Raw genomic sequence first — 22,502 nt, 5'->3', positions numbered from 1 at the left:
TGTGCTGTACTGGTCAATTACTGACTTCCACCACCTGTTAACAACCAGAACAGCCCTCTGCAATGCTGATACCACTGGTGAAAGGCTGTGATTTCAGATACTGCTAGAAATAAATAAAAACTGACATGAATTGAATGGAGATGAGAAGGTAAATTTCATTCCTGAAGAGAGAACAAAAAAATAAACCCATGGAATCCTTCTTTCTCTCAAAACCAAGCTACCTTCTTTCTTGGAAAGAAATCCAGAAACTCTACATTAGTGCATTAAGGGAAAAAAGTTAATGTGATCACTTCCCCTTGAGATGTTATCAATACAGAAATAAAGCCATCTTATAACATGGAATAACATTTCACAGTATCCAACCCAAAGGAAGACAGAACACCACAGCAGGTTTTAAAATGAAGGCCCTGGAACAGATGGACCTAAATTGTAAGGTGAGAACAGCCTCTGAGCAGCTTTGGTATTACATTTTCTCTAACATAAAAAAGAGTTTTATCTAGTAGCAGCGCCTATGGGCAGGACGGGCATAGGATTTAAATGAGATAATCCTTGTAAAGCTCTTAGTATAGAAGCCCTCAAGCACTGCTAGTTATTACGAGATTGGAAGAGATGGACTCAGTGAGTGCTGTTCAATAAAAAAACAAAAGTTCACAAAACTCTTTAAAGTCCATTATCATACCTGGTTCAGAGCAACTCTGTAAACTGAATACAGCTATTACCTCTGAGCCCAGGAGGAAACGGGCTAGCAGTCGAGAGGGGCCTGCACCCAAATTGCCCAACGTGGGGGTCGTTGGAGAGGTGTATACAGAGACGGGGGTGGGGTGTGGCGTGGAGGCCTGCTCTCAAACAGTGGGCAGGGCAATGCGAGGCGGCGGCAATTTTCGAAGAAAAGTGTGGCAGGGGCCACGGGGAGAACAGCCGGGTCTCGGAGAACAGAAGGCAACAGGCTCGCCCCGGGGCTGCGGCCTCATCAGCCGCCCAGACGGGAACGTGGCTCCCCATGCCCCGCTCCCCGGCCCAGACCTACTCCGCCTCCCCTCCCGCGCCGGCCGGCGCACCCGGATGCCGTCACGACGGCGTGGAGCGAAGATCCCCCCGCACCGCCGGAAACCGGCAGCCAGCGTCTCCCCGCTCACCTGCCAGGCGGCTCCAAGAACCGTCACGCCTGTTCTGGTCGTCCTGCCGCCTCCTGGACTGCCGCCCCATCGCCACAGCACGGCGAGCAGCCCAGCTGCCGGCCCCAGCTACCAGTGATACAACATTCCCCGCCCCTGACCCGGTGCAGAACACCCCCCACAACCGTGCGCCACAGCAGCGGCGAACACGTCAAAGTGGCGCCACACCCCCGTTCCGGCTTGGGTGCCTTTCTTTAGGTGTCTACCTTATCGCCTGACTCACAAGGGACCTGAACACTTGCGCTGCCTTGTCTTACCCTGACAGCTGAGGGCAGAAACCCCGGCCACAGGCTCAGTGTAGGTGCAAAGAGGATACCCAGCGCCTTTAGACTTAAATTTTAAGTCCGGCCTCTCCAAGGACACGCATTTCCGGGGTCCTTCAAAGAAGCGGCGCAAGGAAGCGAGGCAGCTCTGCCCCGCCAGCTCTTTTTTTCGGAATCCGGGCCTGAACTGTCTCAGCCATCCGGCCCTTGCAAACCTGGCTCGGTGTGTGTTCAACCCGTTTCTTCCCTACACGGATGCTTGTTTGTTCTCTGGGTCGCAGAAACACATGCCAGTCCTGAGGATGTTCCTGCGGATGTGCGGTCCGGGAATTTGAACGCTGCCCTCCCTGTAGTCGTGAAGGCGCCAGTCTGGTTCCAGGCAGTGTGGCTGGGCAGCCCTGCGGTGACTCCTCTCGTTTCGGGGATGTCCGCTGCGTGCCTCGCAGCACCGGTGTTCCTTTCCCAAGTTCTGCGAGGGAGCATAGAGTAGCCACAGGCTTTCTTGCATCTGATTTTATTACGTTCTGGCGGCAAAGATGCCTGGGAAAAGGCCCTCGAGTGCCAAAATGGAACGGAAAATAATTACCCCCGACATAAAATTGGGAGTATTAAGACGATTTGAAGTGGGGGAAAAGCTCGGCCACATCACGAAAGCTTTAGGCCTCACTGTCTCTACAGTGGCCACGATACGAGATAATAAAAAATAAAAACGAGTTCACAAAAAGCTACTCCTTTGAGAGCCCCTCGGTTGACTCGCCATCGGAGTGCAGTCATGGAGACCACAGAACGATTGTTGCGTGTGTGGCTTGAAGATCAGAGCCAGCGAATCGTGCCCCCGAGTGTCACCATTATTCAGGAGAAGGCTAAGAGTCTGTTTGATGCCTTACAGCGTGAACAAGGTGAAAGCTCTCAAACAGAAAAATTCAGGGCAAGTAAAGAGTGGTTTGTGATTTTCAAGGAGTGCCATTGTTTGCCCCACATCAAGATGAACAGCAGTGCTCCTGGCAACAAGGATACATATTCTGAAGTGCTGAAAAGCATCATCGAAGAAGGTGAGTACAGCTCCCAGCAAGTTTTTGGCGTAGATGAGACAGGAGTTTATTGGAAGAGAATGCCTGAAGGAACATTTATTTCTGTGGAAGAAAAAACTGAGCCAGGGTTTAAATCATCCAAAGATCGCTTGATGCTGCTTCTTGGTGGCAATGCAGCTGGGGACTTTAAGTTGAAGCCTTTATTGGTGTACCACTCAGAAAACATCAAAGCTCTGAAGCAGTACTCCATGCCCAATTTGCCTGTGATTTGGTGCTCAATCAAAAAGGCCTAGGCAACCAAAAGCATCTTTCATGAATGGTTCACATATTTTTTTACCCTCCATTGAAAAATACTGTGCCCAAAATAATCTCACCACCAAAGCATTGCTCATCCTAGACAGTGCACCATGCCACCCTATAAATTTGAATGATCTGTCTGATAATGTAACAGTGGAATATCTTCATGACCGTACAGCTGACTTGATCCAGCCCATGGGTCAAAGCATAGCCTCTACCTTCAAAGCCCTTTACCTGTAAAGGACTTTTGAGCACATCCTAGAAGCAACAAATGGAGAGGATACAGCTATGATTAGGGAGTTTTGGAGAAACTACATCATGGTTGCTGTAGATAACATTGCAGTAGCTTGGGAGCAGCTCACACCAGCAACAATGAATAGTGCGTTGAAGATTTGGCCTGAGTGTGTTTAGTTCCAGAGTGTTTCCCAAACATAACATCTTACAGCTTCAACAAAACATTGTAACCCTTGCCAAGAATGTGGCTTTGGAAGAGGTTGTAGAAGCTGATGTGGACCAGTTGCTGCGGTCTCATGAGGAAGATCTCTCAAATGAGGAGCTGGTGCATCTGGAACAGGAGCCAGCAGCAGAGGAGGAAAGTGAAAATGCTCCAGCTGCCCTTCATCAACTAACCACAGGAGAACTGTCAGCAGCCTTCACACATTTTGAGGCTGGCTTGCAGGTCCTTACCAGTAGTATCTGTAACAATGAGTGGAAACTGAAAGTTTCAAGAGCAATCAGTGGTGCTATAAACTGCTACAGGAAAAATTGTACAATGAGAAAAAGAGGCGCTCAAAGCACCTGTTGTAGGTCATTTTTCAACGTGTGTAATCCAAAGTGGAAGAAAAGTGAGAGGCAACAAGATGGCCTCAACAGATGAAGCCCCACCAAGGCTCCCCACTGCCAGATGTTTAAAGTCCCTGGGAGCCCTTTTTCTGGTATTTTCATTTTGACATTTAAGAGTATAAAATTTTTTCATTCAAGTTTTATTTAAATACATGTGCTTTTAAAAGACTGCATGCAAGAATACACAGGGAAACATTTCTTAAAATGTCTAGCCCTTCTAGACATTAAAACACTATAAAGCTTAGTACTTAGCAGTGTAGTAGTCAGACCTGTGTAATAATAGTACAGAAAAAAATGTTGGTGCAGGACAACTAGTTAACTATTTGGAGAGAAAATTAGATCCATACCTCACAGCATACACAAGAATAAACTGATCAGAGATCTAAACGTGAAAATTAAAAACATTCAAATACTATGAAAACACATAGGTGACTGCCTCTATGACCTGGTTGTAGGGAAAGATTCTTTATAATGTAAAGTCTAGGTGAAGTAAAAAAAATCAACTTGATCATATAAAAATGTAAACAAAACAAAACTTTCCATGGGTAAAAAACTGCCCACAAGGTCAAAGGCAATTGACAGACTAGAAAAAATATTTGCAACATATCTTACAGATAATGGGCTAGTATTCCTGATGTGAAGAACTCTTATTACAGATTCCACAGAAAAATATATGAAATCCAATAGAAAAATGGACAAAAGATTTGATTCATAAATTAGATTTTGGAACCCAGGATAAGTTCAACCTCACTCTAAAGAAATGCACATTAAAGCACAGATACTGTGATCTAATGAGTCATACATACATATTTGGTCATTCATATGACCAAATATATATTTCCCAGGTATTTTTGGTCTTCATCCGCAGCTCCTGAAAACACTACAGTCTTAAAGGTGAAATGGGTGTCTTGTCATATTAATGGACACTTTTGGACACCACCACCCCACTCCCCACCCAAGGGTGAGGGCTGGAGGTTGAATCAAGCAATGGCCAATATAGTCAATCATGACTATGCAGCAAAGCCCTCACAAAAACCCCCCAGAAGAGCTTCTCGCCCTCTGAGATCCTGCTTCTCTGTAGGAAAGAGCTTCCATGCTTGGGAACCAGAATGCCTCCACATGCCATGGAGCCAGGATCCAAGTCCCACGAAGATAGAAGCTCCTTTATTTGGGACCTTGCCTTTGCATCTCTTCATCTGACTGTTAAGTTGTATCCTTTTCAGTATCTTTTATTAAACTGGTAAACGTAAGTGTTCTGAGTTCTGTGAGCCACTCTAGAAAATTAATTGAAACTAAGAGGGAGGTCATTGGAGCCCCCAATCTGTAGCCAGTAGGTCAGAAACACAGGTAACTGCCTGAGGCTTGCAACCAGTGTCTCGAGGTAAGGGTGAAGGGCAGTCTTGTAGGACGGAACTCTTAACCTGGGGAATCTGGTACTGTCTCCAGGCAGATAGCATCAGAATTGAGTTGCATTCTCGGACACCCTGCTGGTGTTCAAGAATTGCTTAGTGTTGTGTATGGTGGGTGTAGGGGGAAAGGCCCCCACACCCACCACACACACACATTGGAATCAGGTCTAGGAGCTGAAAAGGAGTTAAGCACATCATTGCAAATACCATTTCTCACTAATCAGATTGGCAAAAGTAAGTATGACCACACATTCTGTTGGTGAGACTATGGTTAACAGGCTCCTCATACACTGCTGGTGGGAAAGCAAATCGGTACAGCAGTTATGGAGGAGCATTACACTAACTCCTAATTGATTTCGTGATCCCACTTTTAGGGTTGTACCCTGAAGATATACCTCTAACTAAAGAAGATATGTGTGCACAGATTATTCATTGCCTCCTTGTTTGTAACTGCAAAAGCTAAGAGACAGCCTAAATATTTACATGTAGAAGAGTGGTCAAACATGAAATGACAATTCCGCACAGTGAAATATAATACAGATATAAATGATAATGATAAAAGAGTGAGGAAGAACTGATGTGGAGTGGTTTCCAGGTATGCTGTCAATTGGAAAAAAACAATATGCAAAACTACAGTGTGATACATTTTGTAAAAGAAAGGAGAGAGAAAATGTACACATATCTTACTCATTTGTGCAAAAAGAGACACAAGAAGGAGAAACCAGAGCCTAAAGAGACTAGTTACCATCGGGGGCGGGAGTGGAGGAAGAGGACACTCAACTAAATATACGTTTTGTAAAGTTCTTACTTTGAGAACCATGTTAATATATTATTTAAAAATAAACAAGGACTAAAAATTAAAACAAAATGGAATATATGCCTGGAACCATATTTCACAAGATTTACATACAATGAATAGGAGAAACGCCCAAAGTAAATTTTGAATACCACATTTTGACTATATGCCCTCAACAAAAAAGGACTCTTAAGCAAAAATTAAACTCTAGTTAGTAGGCTTCTTTTTTACAGACGTGTAGGTTAGCTATGCCAAAAGTACTTTCTGTGTATTCTAGGATTGAGCAAATATATATTACGGATAATGGAGTCAGGTTTATCCCTGTCAAGGAAGGGAATTACAAATATAAAAAGGGGAAAGAAAGAAATCATTTAGTGTTTTGAAATTGGAAGTATGACTGTGAACTCAGTTTTTAATGTTTATGATAGTGAAATACAGATGTAGGTGGTGCTATTTCCAACTCTGTTTAAAGGACCAAAAAGTAGTGACAGCCCAGTAGCAATGAGCGTGTCCAACAACCATATCTTTTTTACTAAATACCATTCCCCACTGGAAGGTACTAGGGCTCCTTGGAGAAATGGCAGGTTTCAGGGCTGGGACATGGAAGGTGCAAGACAAACCTGGAACATATTGCTATGCTGGAAAGTAAACAAGTGACGAAAGAACACGGGACAGATGGGTCATGGCAATATCTCCAGAAACAGGACATGTCATGCGCAGGACACAGCATCACTTCTGTGGAATTTCCACCAGAAGTACAAAGCCTGAATTCAATCAGAACAACCCACGTCGAAGGACATCCTTAAAAATACATAGCCTGTGTTTTTCAAAAATGTAGATGTTATGCACCCTTCAAAAATAAAAAAGGCTAAAAAGACGTGGTAACAAGACAGTGTAGCACAGAGAAGACAAGTAATGACTCTGTGGCATCTTACTACACTGATGGACAGTGACTGCAATGGGGCGTGGGGGGGACTCGATAATATGGGTAAATGTAGTAAACACTTGTTTTTCTTGTAAAACCTTCATAAGAGTGTATATTCAATGATCCATTAATTTTAAAAACATATATATAAAAAAAGATGTGGCAACTCGATGGCAAAATCAGATTAAGGTTTGTTGCAGGTTTTATGGTATCATGTCAATTATTTCCTGATGTTGATAACTGTACTGTGGCCATATACGGTACTGTCCTTCTCTGGAAGAAATAAACATGCGTAGGACCAAAGGGACATTATCTCTGCACCTTACTGTCAAATGATCCAGGAAAATAAAATGTGTATGGGGAAAGAATACAGCAAATGGGGCAAGATATTAACATTTATGGACTCCAGATGGGTGAATGAGAATGTTTACAACATTTCTGTAAATCTAAATTTATCAAAATAAAAACATTAAACCACTAGTTCATAACAGGAAAGGGGGGAAAAATGGACTGTATCTTCCACCTAATATCCAGAGTAGCCTCATTTATTTGCAATGGAGCCTGTGTTCAAACATGCCTAGCACTGGGCCCACAGACTGCCCTCAGTCGCCTTATAGAAATGGTGGCCAGGAGGATCAGCCCACTCAGACCTAGGTCTGACACCCAATGGAGTGCTTCTCACCCATCAAGAACTCTTCTCTGCAAACCAAGCTACATTTGACCCCATAGAATGGGGAAGGGTGTGAGCTTCCCCTTGGTCTGCAGGTGGCTTGCGTGTCAGCAAACCTGCCCTGTCCCCAATTCACACACACACCAGAGTCAGGAACACACTTAATGGGACAGTGGCTGCACAGCTGGGTGTCCTTCCCTGCTCTTCTGTGAGGTGTTAGTCTTGTAAACTGGTTCTTTGGTTATTAATACCATGTTGTAGACTCAGAAAGACCCAAACATGCTTCTGCTGAAAGATTTTGTCATTCAGAAGTGGTAAGTGGTGGGAGGTGTTGGGAAAGGAGATAATGGGGAGAACTTTTTTAAAAGGAAGCCAACTCTTTGTCCAACAAATGCCAGCATACTGACATCATCTATGGACACAGTGATTGCAGCTGGACACTGATGTCGATTACGTGGTAAATTCAGGAAAGGCCAATATCCCTATATAGAATTGTGATGAAGTAGTGAGAAACGTGGGGGAGTAGGAGAAGGGCATTTGGCCTTTAACCCCAACTCCAATTCCTAGAGAAGGGGAAGCAGGGTGGGGACTGTTGCTGTGCCGACCTCACCAGTGCTCACTTCTCCCACATCACGCCCCAAGGCAGGTCAGAACAGCAGGAGGGGTTCCTAACGTGATGTGTGGGGCTTTCCTAAAGAGGCAGAGGGGCAAGGGGGAAGTGATGCTGTGTGAGGCCACCCCTCACATCAGCCTGCAAGCTAAGCTGACCTTTCTCCTCCTGACACGTCTCCTTGGGCCTCCTAGTCTGAGGTGACAAGCATCCACGCGGCGATTCCCTGCACCTCGCCCACCACCTGTGTGTGTCAACCACATTGCGTCGACAGCAACAGTCACGCACTGCCCAGGGCGGGCCCTGAAATGTCCTCTTCCCACAGCCTACCCTTGATGGCAGGCTAAAAACACCAGAGCACCAGGGTAAGTTGGGCTGGGCCAAGGCAGAGGCAGTAGCATTTCCAACCTGGAGAAAGCTCCACGGCCCCCTTCCTTCCACGTTGTATAGAAAGATCAAATAACCTCTGGACTGGCCCTGCTGGAGGAGGACCCTGAGAGAAGGAACCTCGGGGGGCAGGGGCAGGGCTCTCAGGAGACAATCCTGAATAACCCCAGCCAGGGACAATCAGGGGTCCCCAATGAGACAAGGGGATGAGGGGATGGGAGCCTCCAGAAAGAACCCAAACCATCCGCTGCAGATAAAACTCAGGCTGAGGCCGGGTGCGTGCAGCTGGCTTGTTGCCACTCCCCCAAGCGATCCAGGGTTTCAGGGGTGGCCAAGGTCTAGCAGCCTTGGCCCCAAGGACATGGGGGCTCTCCCACAAGGGATGCAAAAAGCCCTTCCCCACTCCCCTGCCCATGAAGCCCTGCAGTGTGTGGTGGGGGGCACATCCCAGACTTCACTGCCAGGCCAGGCTGCCCGAATCCCAGGAAATGCCCGGGGGATGAGGGTCCGCAAGGTGCTTCTGCCACTGAGGCCCAGCAGTGGGAGAGATCTAGGGACTGCAGCCTAGGGGTCTCCAGAACACCAGACACCTTGGCTTTGGTGATGACCAGCAGAGTGGGCGCCAGACAGGCCCAGGAAGGCATCTGTTGCTCTAGGCATCCATGTCTGGACTGGGTTCCTGGAAGAGTGACTGCTTCCGTAAGGTGAGCCGGGCACACCTGGGGCACGTGGTGGAGTTGTCATAATAGCAGTCCCTGGGAATGGGGTAAGGGGTCAGCCCCGGGACTGGACAGGGCTCTCTGCATGTGATCCTACCAGACCCCAGTTGACCCCCTTACAAACAGGGAAACCGAGGCATAGTCTCTCCCAAAGAGCAGAAGCAGGGTCTATACTTATGTATCGGGCCTGTGATCCAGTGCCTCTGTGTGGGACCCTCCTAAGGGTCTACACCTGTCACCTCATCACCGTCTGACAGGGACAATTCTGCTTGGAGGCCTTGGTGACTCCACTTCCCCACCTCCTCCTGTCACCACTTGCAGAGCCTCCACCTGGAGCACTGGAGGTGTACAGGGTCCCGTGAGCCAGTTTAAACTTTTGAAGGAAACACAGCAATAGTCGACACCTGTCGGACATCAGGATAACTGCCGGCTCAAGGGAGCTTACACTTTCAATGTCACTTTTTGCTACAGTCCTTTCTGGGACAGTGATACCAGCCCCGCAAAGCTGTGACATCAGCAGCCGCTGTGACAGGCACTAAGTGCCAGGCAAAAATCAGTGTGGACGGAAATGGGGATGTCCCCTTGAGTCCAGGGGGAGAGAAGTTGGGCAGGTCCAGCAGGCACACACATCATTAGTAACCGTGCTTATCAAAGAATCACATTACTTTTCTTTCAATGTATGTGTATCACTTTTCCAAACATCCGCTAGGTCTCTAGGTCATAAATGCTGAAGCTGTTTGTACCTAAACACTTAATGAACAAAAATGTTAGGTATTTCTTTTGGTACGTAGGGATGTTTGAAAAAATCCCTGAGACCCTGACAGTGCCAGGAAGCCGAGAATTTGGGAACCTCCGTACACCAACCTGGGGGCCACCCCACGTCAGGGTGTGGCCACATATCCCAGAGTCAGAGCAAAGGGCTTTGGTGGACAGGCAGCAGAGACCAAGCCCCAGACATCCCCCTCTCTCCCTCTCCAATGGCCTGGGGGCAGGGCGGTGGCCACTCACCTGTGGAAAACGGCAGAGCAGTCAGAGCACACGGAAGTGTGGCTGTCAAAAGGGAACAGCACGTCGCCCTCTCTGCAGAGCTCACACACGAAGCCCTTAGCCTGGCACCGCTGGGGGTAACCATGGGGTAGGGACAGGTAAGCACCTGATCCCGAGGGCACCTGAGGCCAGGGACACATTGGCCAAGCTACTCACCACCTCCTTCTGCCCTCGGGACTAGGAGCAGAGAGAGATGCCCCCTGGTCTATAGCGGGGACCTACCTCGCAGTCCAGCTTGATGTGCTTGGCGAAGAGCGTGTGCGTGTCTGCTAGGGAGCAGCCGAGCCGGCCCGTGTGTGCATCCAACAGGTCCTGGATGGAGTACATCTCATCGTTCTCCACAAAGTGCTGCCGGTCCTGGAGCTGCAGGTGCCAGCAGCTGTGACCCCAGGCACCAGTAGGGCCCCTCTCCAGCCTGACCTTTCTGCCAACACCCTGCTTCTGATCATTCCCGTCTCCCCACCGGAAGGGCTCTCTAGAGTGAGGGCAAGGATTGCTGCCCGTCTTGCCTCGTGCTCTCCAGGGTATAGCACATGTCTGTCCATGGCAGGTGTGTTCTGTGGCCAACCGTGCCTAGGCAGGCCTGTGCCTGGACCCCTGCATGGTGATTCATGGAAAGGCTGAGGGGTGATGCCTGCTTCTCTGTGTTTCTCTCACTGATGTCACCAGGGAGCACTTTTGTGGGCAGGATGCATTTGCTTATCATAGATGTAGTGTTCTCTGGAGCCGAGTGTGAGACTGCCGCTATGGGGACCACACACAAGCTATTAAATCATCTGCAGACCTGAGCATGACATGCCCGCATGCCCTGACTCTGTTTCCCATGCACCCACCCCCAGACTCCCGCCCCCACCCTGGACCAGCGGTCTGACCTGCAGGAGCAGACGGGCTTCCATGGCCTCCTTGCAAGTGATGAAGTATGGCTTCATGAGCAGGATGTCCTGGCGCAGCTTCTGTGGGCAAGAGTGACAGGTGGGCATTCTCAGCCAGGGCTATGCTGTGGCATGTCCGCATGGCTGAGGGGGCTGGCCCTGCACTGGCTTTGTAGGAGTCACCTCACCTTGAGCTCTGGGTCAGCAGGGCAAGAGGCGCCTTCACATCCCCCAGATAGTCCCAGATTTGAGTGCTGTAGCCAAGGTCAAGTTCAAACCACAGCTTCCAGGCCAAGCAGGACTCCAAGGTCCATTCACCCCCCGTGGCTCTGCCCTGGCCCCATATGCACAAAACAGCAGCCACAGGGCCAGCATGGAGCCGTGTGAACACACATCCTTACTTCCAGCCAAACTCCAGCTCCCCTCAACTCAACAAGCTTCAGGCTCCCTTCAAATGGAGCCCAGTCCCTCCTCATCACCTCACCTTCTCACCTGCCCCACCCTCCTGCTGACCTTGCAGAGCGGCCACCAGCCACGTGTAGCTACTTAGCACATGTGGCTAGGCCGCACTGAGATGCTGGAAATGAAGAGCACACCAGATTTCAGAGGCACAGTGCAGAAAGGAGAAAGGATGTAATGTATCTTAATAAAGTACATTGATTATGTTGGAATAATCTTTTGGATATATTGGGTTAAATAAAATACTTTATTAAAATTAAGTTCACCTATGTCTTTTTACCTTTTTAATGTGTTTACTAGAAAATTTCAAGCTGTCTCCAGGCCCATCATCATATTGTAACTTGAAGCAGCTGCTCCAGAATCTTAAATCCAAAGGACAGCAGAAGGACACCCGCCCTAAGGATGTGCCGTCTCTCCCCCAGGACCCGGGGAAGAGCAGGATCTGCCCTGACCCACCCCAGCCTCACCCGGATCTCCACCAGCTCCTCCACGTAGTTAAACAGCAGGGGATTGATCTCCCGGAGCCTGAGCACCGGCCGGGACACCATCAGCGCCAGGTAGCGCATGCTGCAGCGGGACACCTGGGGACGCGAGGGGGCCATGTCTCCAGATTTACTCCCCAGGAGTCAAGCCCCCACAAGGCCTGCACACGGGCTTCCACTCCCCACATCCAACGCCCACCATGCTGCCACCCTCCACCCAGGGGACCAGGCCCCCTGCCTGCCCTCCCTCACCTTGCGAGGCTCAAAGTCCCAGTTGTGCACCACGCGGGCAGGGATGACTGCCAGGTCATTCCAGTGGCAGAGGCTGCAGTAATACTGGCCAGTGTAGTCGCACTGCCGGGCCTCGCTGGGCACACCCCCTGTGGAGAGTGGGTCCTGACAAAGACGGGGCCGCCTTCGGGGTCCAGACCACCCACCACAGCTCACCTCCCACATGCCCTGCTGCTGCTGTGCCCTGAGCCCGCTGGGCCCGGGTGTTCCACCCTCCAGACCTGACCATCCACTTCTCAGCCAGGAGACCTCAGCTGCGTCAAGGCGCCTTGCAGCCCTCCATTTTCTCACCAATAGGACAACAGGGCCCACCAAGGGACTGCCGAGGGGACCCATGGAGTAACATCAGTACATTTCTAGGACACACTGTGGGACTCTCCTGTCAAGGTGGGCTTCTGTGACCACAGGGCCCCACCCAGGGCATGTGCTGGCCCAGCCCTGCAGGCTGGAACCTCAGCTTCTTGAGTTGGGGCTAAGAAAGTACCAGAAGCAGCCCCTGGTCCTTCCAAGGGAAGAGCAGGGCCCCATCCATGGAACCGTGCTGTCCCAGCTCCCTGATTTATCCCATTTCTCACACAGCTGCTGGCCGGCTACCCTCGTTCTCCCAAGGGCACTCACGCAGGGAGATGGGCACCCGGCACTCTGCGCAGCGGTAGTCCTGGCTGTCCAGTCCTGTCTCAGGGCAGATGTTCAGCTCGTACTCGGCTTGGTGGCTGACTTTGGAACGCACACAGGGCTTGGAGATGAGGTTCAAGCACTTGCTGTGACAGCGGTAATAGCACCCTGGGTGGGCAAAGCAATAGCTGCCTCTTAGGAGGCCGCTTAGGCTGACCTTCAGCTCTGGGACTCACAGCAGGGCTCTATTCTGGCTCCTGGATCTATCCAAGAGCTTCTGCTGGCACCACCGCAGGTCCCGGAACTTCAAAGGTCCCTGAAGACATGTGGCAAAGGACCAAGCCACTCCAGATGCACCTGTCCAGAGGCCCACCTGCCATTCCCACTAGATGCCTGATGCGCATCAAACCCACACTGGCTGATGGAGCTCAGGCTCTGCCTCACCAAGCCACCCCCTCAGATTTCAGGGCCCCATCTTCCTACCTGCTCAGACAACATCGCGACCACCCTCATCTCACCTTCAACCACCCCACCTGGTCACAGTGCCGCCATCCTCCGCCTTCGGCCCATGCGCAGCTCCGCAGCCAGAGGGCTCCTGTTAAAACCTAAGTATGTCCCGACCCACCTGGGCCCACAGCACACTTACAGGAAAGGCCCCAGCCACCTCTGAGCCTGACTGCCACCACTCCTCGCGGGCACAGTGCCCCAGCCATGCTGCTCTCTTCTCCTTACTGAAGACTTCGGACACAAACCAACCACAGGCCTTTGCACAGAGCCCCGTGGGAATGTCCCTCCCAGACAGACTCCTGGATTTCTTCCTGACATTCAAGTTTTTGCTTGAATGTCATATGATGTCTTTCTATTTCACCCTAGAGTCACACCCTTCTTGCACCCCACTTACTCTTCTTCACTGTCCCTACTAATGCACCCCATCATTTTATCTGACTGCTCGTCCAGAACAGCGCCATCTGGTGGGACTCCCTGCAGTGGGGGAAATGTTCTCTGCGCTGCCAGGATGCCACAGGCCTCACAGAGCTACTGAGTGTTTGGAATGGGGACAGGACAAATGAGGAACCAAGCGGTTATTGATTTAATTAACTTAACCCTGAATTTGGATACCCAGGTGAGGCTAATGGCCATCACACTGCAAAGCCAAATATGGGTGTGAGCCTGTGAGAACAGGAGTCAGGGTCTTGCATCCCTGCTGTGCCCCAGCGTGCCGCAGGGCCCAGCAAACATGGAGCACACTACAGAGCCTGAGAACAACCCAGGTACGGAGCAGAGCCGCAGGGTGTCGGACTGCCCACCCAGAAGGAGCATGTCTGGGTCTTGGCCCACCTGTGCAGGTGTACCAGGTCTGAATGAGCCCCCAGATGATGGCGTTACACCTGTCACAGGTTCGCTTCACACTCTTGCTCTTTTCCTTGTAGAAGCGGTGCTCCAGGAGGACGCGGAGGTCGGGCTCATCCTCACTGGGGTCCTGGAGAGAGGTGGGTGGGGGCCGCCACAGCTGTGCTGGGCAAACTGCTTCCTGTCATATTGGTTCCCCAGCTTCTCTCTTCCAGGCCCTCCTTGCAGGAGAGTGAGCTTCCCCCATGCCATGCCCTCTCCCCTCCAGCAACAGAGCGCCGCACGGATCGGTCAGGCCTAGACCACCCGGATCACAGATGCCTCTCCCACGCTCCTTGCCGCAGGTGCTTCCCTGGGACTATGTTGGGGCCAGGAGCACATGAGTGCAGTGACTTGTCCGTCTCTGCTTCTCCCGCCTGCTTTCTGCTGGCTGCATGCAGAGTCTGAGTGGGTGTGGGGCCATCTGGGACTCCCCCAGGGACTGCCAGGGCAACAAAACAGGAGCGCCTGGGGTCTCTCACCATGCCTGCCATGTGGGCCCTGAACCGCCCAGATTTCTACATGCTGAGCATTAACTCCTTCAAGTCGCTGTATTCAAGCTGCCTTTGCTACCACTACCCCAATGAAGATTCCACTTTCTAAATTCCCAGGACTCATGAACCAGCGTGGGGACACAGTGGCAGATGAATACACACACTCAGCGCCCACGTGTTGGCCACCTGGATTTTGGGCTCCAAGATCCATCCCCCCTTCTGTTGACACCTTCAACATCATGTGGTTCAAGGTGGCACTTACCTCACCTGTTCACCCCAGTGGTGAACACGTGACCCAGGACTGCCCAATCACGACCAGACTAGTGGAGAACTAGCCTGCTCGTGGGATGGGCCCACCTCTGCTTCTGCCTTTCTGGGCAGCCTTCCGCCTCAGCCCTCAGCCCTGGGAGGAGACCCAGCCCCTGGGAGAGGACCCCCCGACCTCCACGTTCCAGCTCAGCTCTGGCTGCCTGTGTGGTCGGGGGCCAACACCCACCTTCAGCTCCTGGAGCTTCAGCCGGAGGTGGATGAGCCTGGCCACAGCGTCCTTCTGCGTCTCTGAGTGCTCGGGCAGCTCCAGGATCACCTGCCGGCACTCCTCGATCGCCTGCCGCAGCTGCTGGATGTCCGAGGCCAGGAACAGACCCTGCCCGGGTGCGGGGGACATGAGGACAGTCTGATGCCACCACACGCAGTCCCTGTGCCAGTCAGGCCTGGAGCAGACCCCTCCCCTCCTCGCTTGCCCAGATGAGGAAACAAGCCCAGAGGGGGCAGAGGACTCGCCAAGGCTGGAAGAGGTGTGGCGCACACGGACACCACCCCACGGCCCCTTTCCCCCAGCTGGGCCTGTCCACCCACAGGCCTTTGAAGACCTGATTCAGGATCTTTTTCAAAACACCGCTTCCTTCTTTTAGAAATACAACTGCTTTTCTGGCTATGCGATTCTGCCTATTCTTACAGAGCTTCCCCTTAGATGAAGGCTGAGGCAATGAGCCTCTGTCATGAAAGGGCGGAAGTGGCCTCCGGTTAACAGCAGAGCCCAGAGAAGCGCCAGCACCTCAGAGCAACCCAGGGCCCAGCTGACTCAGAACACCGCTGCCACGGGGGAAAGAAGACGGCTCAGGTCTCAGCAAGGGGCCGGGCTTGCCCCAGGAAAGGGGTACAGCTGCCCTCAGAGCCATCCTCTGCCTCCACCTGACACCCCTCCAACTGGAGCTCAGTGCGGCCTGTAGGAGAGGCTCAAAAATGTTACAATAAAGACACAAAACACATGAATTAAACTCATATCTGTACCGGCAAAGCTTAAAGGCCACATACAAAATGAATATTAGATTGGAACTGGGAGCTTCTGGGTGGGTTTTTTTTAATTTAAGTTACATTTGAGTATTACTATAATGTTTCCCTCAAAAGTTGGGGACAGCATAAAACTAAAAGATTTTCATACTTTGTTTTTTTATCATTAGAGCCCCTCATTCAAAACAAAAACAAACAAGGATTCCACGGAACAAATTATAGGAGCAACAAGAGTGACCCTGCCGAGCAGAGTGGGCAGTGGAAGGAAGGCAGGGGGCTTCTCTCCTTGCCACCCCCACCCTCACTCTGTGGTATGTTTACAAGATCCCTGAGACCCCACATTGGATCAACCCTCATATTAGCTTCACAGAAACCTGGAGTGTGGGGGAGGAGAGACCCTACATGGGAAGAGCAGCCACAGGGCCCCAACCCCAGGCCCTCAAACAGGCCGTGGCCATGGAAGTCAGGCTCAAGGCCCAGGAGCCCCAGTTGAAGCGGACATGGCCCCACTTCTGAGGCTGGGACGAGGAGGAAATGGCTGGCTCCTCACACCATGGGGCTCCCCCAGTCTCTGTCCCCACCACAGACCCCAAACCTTACCACGGGGCGGGAGAAGTGGTCCTCAGACAGGCCAAGATCCATCACACGTTCAGAGCAGTGGAACTCTGGCTCCTCGGACAGCATCTCAAACTGGGCCTCTGGAGTGGGGTGCAGGTGTGGGTGGCAGCAGAGAGAAAAATCAGCCCGCCTTTCCCCCAGGAGGCTGGGGTGGCCAGGGCGGGAAGGGCCCTCATGGATGGGCAAGCCCACAGGAGGCCACATCTTTGTGCAGACAGGAGAGAGCCATTCCCAATGATGAGGCAGAAAGACGCCCCAGTGCCAAACAGTATCAGAGGGGCATGTCCACTCCTAAGGCTCACACCTTTGAATGTGCTGTGGACTCAAGAAAGGCCATTGGAGAGCGGCTGTTGACCCGCTGCTCTTGTGTGGGTCCCGGCCCGAGCGCCCCACCGGCTCTATATGCAGTTCCTGGAGCTCACATCACCCCTGGCCCTTGTACAGGGCACCCCCACTGCTCACACGTGAGATCTAAGCTCTGGGATCACCCCCTGAGGGTTCTCTGGGTGGGCACCCACTGTGTGCTGGGCCCTGGGGCACAGCAGTGATGAGCTGGCCAGAAATCCCTGTGCTCAAGAGAGTTCCTGCTAGTGGGGAACAGCGAAAGGAGCCTGAGCAGATGGGGAGCGACTTGTGCTCCAGAGGACATGGAAGCAGCCAGCACCCTCCACGGGAGGAAGCAGGAAGGGAGGGCCTGCGTGAGGGCTCAGGGCAGACACCCAGGTCTGCCTCCAGCACCCACCTTCAGAAGCGACGTCTGGGGCCTCGTCACCGGGCCCCTGCTCATGCTGCCTCAGGCCAAGCTGCTTGTTGAAGGGGTTGAGGTGCGCCTGCCGGAACCGGGCCAGCTTCTCACCATCCTCCATGGCAGCCCACCTGTGAGGCAGGCCATTGAGCACCCAGCCCCTGGCCTTGCTGCTTTCTGGTCCCTTTCTAAGGCCCTGGGTTTCAGAGCAGGTGCCTGTCCTCCTGCACTGCCCAGTGGGTGGGGAAGGGTCACGTGGAGTCATCCCGTGCACAGCCCTCCCCAAACCAGCTCAGCCCCACACCCAGGCCCACACTAGAGGTGTAATAGCAATGTGCCCCTCAGCAACAGCAATGCCATCCAAGCCACTCCCACCATGTAGATGGGACAAGAGGGGTGGGAGAGGGCCTGGACATGCCCGAGGGCGCCCAGCCAGACAGTCTGGAACCTATGCCTCTGCCTCCCAGCACTTGGTCCTGAGCATCAGGTGCCTCAAGCAGCCCTAGTCCAGCCCCCTGGTCACTGTCCTCTGAGACCCTTAGCGTCTCACTCCTGGCCGACTCAAAGCACCCCCCTCCCACTGCAGCACCCCCAAACCATAGTCCCTGAGCTCAGCGGGGCAGTGCTGGATGCTCTGCAGCTCTGCTGCCTGCAGTGTGGCCTTCAACAGATCTGCCTTCCCAGTGAAGCATGGCGCTCCGCTGCCAGCCGGCACCATGAATGCTCTTTAGTCACCATGCAGGCCATGCTGGCACCTACTAGCCTGGGTCCCCACTGATGCCCTGTGCGGCCTGAGCAGGATGTGGCCCCACACCTCGGGATCCCAGAAAAGGTCGGGAAATGTTTTCCCTGACCCAGAGTTCTGCAAACTGCAGAACTCACAGGGCTGATGGCTCCTGACAGGGAAGAAGAGGCCCTGGTTGGGGAGCCTAGGCCCCCACTCAACTGCCTGGGCCGCGTTCCTCAGCCCCTCCCTGCCACCAGGGTGAACAAATCCGTAAAGGGGAGAGACTGTTTTTAAAGGTTTGCAGTAAGTGCTGTGTTGGTTTTGCTTTCTCTGTACCTGTTTACAGCCTGAAATAATTCATAATTATAAAAGGCAATCCTATGATTATCCTATCTGTGGGCCCCTCCTGGGAAGAGACCTGGGCAGGGCCTCCCCCATCGCCTGTAGGACCTGGCCTGCCTGCTGGCCTCCAGGATGTGAGCTGACAGTTCTGTCTGGCAGAATCCAACACTCACTGACCAGCTGCTCCCGGGTCAAAACAGGGGAGGGCACAGGGGCCATGGGCTCAAGCCCCCTCTCTCTTATTACCTAACAGTTTTGTCAGTCCACACAGGGTTGTCAGGCCCTGATGCCCAGTGCCTCCCCCGATGGCAGGAACATGCCAGTATCCTGGGAAGTACCCAGAGTCCAGGAGAGAGCCAACTGTCCAGGACTCACTGCCCGCTTCTTTTGAGTGGTGACAAACATTATTGGCTCAACCAGACTATAGTTAGGCTCCCAGAACTTCTAGGCCCATCTGTGCCCTTCCTGGTAAAATCCAGTTTTAGCAAGAACCCTGCTAAGTCATCTTAGCGATCATCCCCCATCCATATATCTGATCCCCTGACAGGCTCCCTGTCCCCCACCTTCCCACAAGTGACATCTGATCACCCTGGCCTCAGTAAGCACCCTGCTGGTCTGGTTTAGCCAGAATCCCACCATGATCCCTGATGTTTCCTCTTAGCAACTTCCTGTCCACCAATCCCTGAAGCCCACGGCTGCTGTGAAGCACACTGTTACTGTCCTCATGGGATGAGCAGCCCGACCCCAAGGGCCTGGAGGGTGGGGAGCCACCCCCAGGGGTCTCTCTCTGGAGACCTCCCAGTGTTTTAAAGTGTGTCCAAAGGAATTCAAGGGTGCGGACACTTCTCTTCCCAGCAGCCTTCCTGTGCAAGCTCGCCTGGAAAGAGCATCTTCCGTTCATCTCCTTACAGGCAGTGCCAGTCCCAGGCCTGAACAGAGGCCATTGGTGAATGAATGTGTGGAGTCACTTGACCTCTCTCAGCCTCAGTTTTTCTCCTGCCAGGTTGGAGAATCACACTTCCCTCAGGGTTTCCAAGGGCAGGCCAGTGGGGTCCTAATACATGCAGCATGCCCTGGCTGACTGGGCGGAGGGGCAGCCACCCCCTCTGCACACCAGGTTTGCCCCACAGAGAAATCTACATGCAGAATTTGGGCTTGGCCTCCAAGAGGAACAGGCAGGAAGGTGCAGCCTGAGAAGAATAAAGGAAACCCACTATTCCACCCACCACCCTCCTGCAGAGACCACCCCTCTCATAGGGAAGAGGACTCCTCAACTTAGCAGTTAAAGGAAACCTCAGAATGAAGCCCAGGGACTCAGGACACTGAGGGATGCTGGGCAGCAGCTCAGATGCATCACGATGCACAGAACTAGCCTCCCATGTCCTGCGTGTGGCCACCAAGGGGTCAACCCCACCACCACCAGAGGCCCCTAGAATTCCCCCTGGAAGGGGCAGCAGAGCAGGTGCTTCCCATCTGCCCGTATCTGGAAGGAAGCCTGCCAGTTAGTTGCCAGGAGTGGGGGCAGGGTTACTGTCCCTTTAAGAACTGCTTGCCGTTGAAGTCTGGCCGGGTGGCCACCGCCCTCTTCAGACAAGAGCCACCCCAAAACTGGGTGCCTTCCCCACCTTCACCCACAACAGGTATACACTATGGAGGCCCTCACCAACCAGCTCTGCAGAAGGGCAAGTCTCTTCTACCTGTCGCCCAGCTTCATACAGGAAGAAATTGCGGCTCAGAGCAGCCCAGCATCCTCAGAGGGTGACAGAGCTACAAGGGTCCCCATGGGCCTCACAGATCCCACAGACAGGGCATGTTGGTGGCAGGAAGCGGTGCCAGTGTCACCAGTTGGGGGAGCATCCTCCTCTGGGGTGCTAAGCCCTGCGAGGGCGGGATTGGAACAGCTGAGGTCATCAATGCCCCCTGAGCCCCCAATGAGGACCGGAGGTGGGAGTCCCCATCTGGCAGGTCTGAACCCTGCTGGGGCGCAGGCCAGGGCCTTGGGCGGGTCCCTCAACCCCTGCGCCCTTGATGTCCGTGTCCAGACAGGAGCTCCCTGAGTTCCAGGACACGGCGGGCAGAGTGAGTCCCTGAGGGCGTAGCGCCCCCGTGCTCTGTACCCCAGCCCCCCGCCGCTCACCTGCCCGCCCTTGCTGCCCCTCTGCCGCTCACCTGACTCCTGCAGCCCTCGCTACATCGTAACCTGCCCGGCGCCCTGGCTACATTGTATCCGGCCCCGGGCCGCTGCTGCCGCCTGTGGCCCGGAGGCTCATGACATGCCGGCCTCCGGAGCAGGTCCCCCAGGCCCCGCCTCCACATCCCCCTCTGGGAAATGGGCGACACGTCAGGCCGCCTGCTCAAGACTGTGTGTGGACGGCATGGGGTGGGGGATCCATTTCCTAGAGTTTTGATGATCACAAAAGTCGTGATTTAATTTGAAACCACAACACTCAAAAAGAAACTGATGGTATTTAACTTTTTAAACCCCAGTGGCTGAGGAGAAAAAAAGGAAGTGGGGGCACCGTGCAGGCTTCCTGTGCTAGTTTCCACCGGCACCACCAGCATGGTGCTCACAGCTGGTGAGGGAGGGACCCCATTTACAGAGGAGGAAACTGAGGCACGGTGCGGATAGGGCGGGGAGCATGGGGACGCCTGTGTCTGGAGCAGCTACAGTAACGCTTCCCAGCTGCTCAATGCCCTGCCTTGTCTAACTAAGTCCTGCCACCAGTCTGCCATCCTCTGTCTTGACTTGTCTCCACTACCCTACACCCCCAGCTATGGCTGCAAGCCAGGGTTTTGTTTGCCTTCTTCATGGATTTATAGCCAATAACTGCCTGGACACCTGATGAGGCCCCAAGGGAGTACGGCCTTGAGAGGAAGACAGTCCGCCTGGACGGGGCCCACTCCACAAACGTGGTTAGCCCCAGGTGTTGGGCCGAATCAGTGTCTGCTGCACGGAGCCACCGACACACAGCAGTGAGAAGTCAGGCAAGATCCCAACACTCAAGAAGCCGTAAAGATAATAAGCAAAGATGCAACTTAATAAGAGATGTGATGCACACTAAGAAGGTAGTGGACAAAGTCAGGGGAAGACGACACTGTACTCAGCCAAGACCTAAAAGGTAAGAAGGCAAGAACTATGGATAAGCTGCGAACAGCACCCAGAAGGGAAGCTGCAAAGGTCCTGAGGAGCAGAGGATGGGTCACTGTGGCTGGAGTTTGCTGAAGGGGGAAGCCTGGTAGAAGTGAAGTGAGAGGAGAGGTCTGGAGAATAGGGAGGCTGTGGGCCATTTGTAAACACATTGCCTTTGGTTTGTGGTGAGATAGGAGTCATTGGGGAGTTCTTTTTTCTTCACAGCTTTACTGAAGTATAAGGGACATGTAAGTGTACAATCTGACATTTGCACACAGCTGAGGAAAAGTGGCCATAATTAAGATAGTAACCTAGCCACTGTCCTCAGACATTCCTCCAGCCCCCACACGGTCCCCACTCTCTGTCCGCACCTCTACCCCCCAAGCAAGCACTGATCTGCTTCCTGTCACTATCTTGTGTTTTCTAGAACTTTAAGAAGCGGAATCTTGTGGTCCGCTCTCTTGTTTAGTCTGGCACCTTACACTCAGCATAGTTACTTTGAGGTTGGTCCCCATGTGGGTGCACCACAGTCAGTTTTATCTGTTCACCTGGTTTGAACATCTGGACTGTTCTCAGCCTTTGCTACCACAAATAAAACTACTGTAAACATTTGTGCACAACTGCCTCCCGTGGGCTTCCTATGGTGGTTGTATGCCTTGGCCCCTTCGTCTCTGAGCCTCTACCTCGCAGCATTGTGAGGAACAGACAAGTGGGTGGAATAAAGAGTTCAAGACCTCCTGTTCCCCAGGACAGGCCCAGCTTCAGAGCTGCTAAGGACTCCAGCCTAGGGTTACTGGATTTAGTAACGAAGGAATAAGTGCTGAATATTAACATGCCCCAAAGTGGAATATTATTTCTTGTTTATCTGAAATT

The 22,502-nt window shown here is 52.5% G+C and overlaps 2 protein-coding genes and 1 long non-coding RNA gene across 7 annotated transcripts in view; 1 reads left to right on the top strand and 2 right to left on the bottom strand.

Annotated features, from left to right (window-relative positions):
- Positions 1-1,302, bottom strand: part of DRC4 (dynein regulatory complex subunit 4) — a 51,252-nt gene extending 49,950 nt beyond the window's left edge. For all 4 annotated transcript variants that reach the window (XM_036993919.2, XM_017662233.3, XM_017662232.3 and 1 more), the window contains exon 1: positions 1,137-1,302. The gene's annotated coding sequence lies outside the window, so the exon portion shown is untranslated. The remainder of the gene's footprint in view (positions 1-1,136) is intronic.
- A 2,143-nt stretch (positions 1,303-3,445) lies between these two features.
- LOC140847217 (uncharacterized) lies at positions 3,446-4,929 on the top strand. The gene is made up of 2 exons (XR_012126975.1): positions 3,446-3,701; positions 4,691-4,929. It is a non-coding gene; the product is annotated as an uncharacterized lncRNA (long non-coding RNA).
- Positions 4,690-20,745, bottom strand: DEF8 (differentially expressed in FDCP 8 homolog). 2 transcript variants are annotated; one of them, XM_036993934.2, is made up of 12 exons: positions 20,637-20,703; positions 17,428-17,561; positions 16,668-16,765; positions 15,271-15,420; positions 14,230-14,371; positions 12,895-13,059; positions 12,238-12,365; positions 11,971-12,084; positions 11,045-11,125; positions 10,395-10,535; positions 10,134-10,243; positions 4,690-9,161 (listed from the first exon to the last, which is right to left on the bottom strand). In XM_036993934.2, the coding sequence occupies exons 2-12, from the start codon at positions 17,549-17,551 to the stop codon at positions 9,059-9,061; spliced, it is 1,356 nt and encodes a 451-aa protein (XP_036849829.1). In that variant the 5' UTR covers positions 17,552-17,561; positions 20,637-20,703; the 3' UTR covers positions 4,690-9,058. The 2 variants fall into 2 exon arrangements, 1 of the variants encoding a protein (XP_036849829.1); XR_012126967.1 differs by lacking the exon at positions 4,690-9,161 and having other exon boundaries at positions 10,132-10,243; positions 10,395-10,916; positions 20,669-20,745.
- Between the last annotated feature and the right edge of the window lie 1,757 nt (positions 20,746-22,502).

Source organism: Manis javanica, chromosome 17 (genome assembly GCF_040802235.1).
Source record: "Manis javanica isolate MJ-LG chromosome 17, MJ_LKY, whole genome shotgun sequence".
Lineage (NCBI taxonomy): Eukaryota > Metazoa > Chordata > Mammalia > Pholidota > Manidae > Manis > Manis javanica.
Note: the sequence above shows the minus strand (reverse complement) of the source record. Positions and strands in the feature narration are given on the sequence as shown.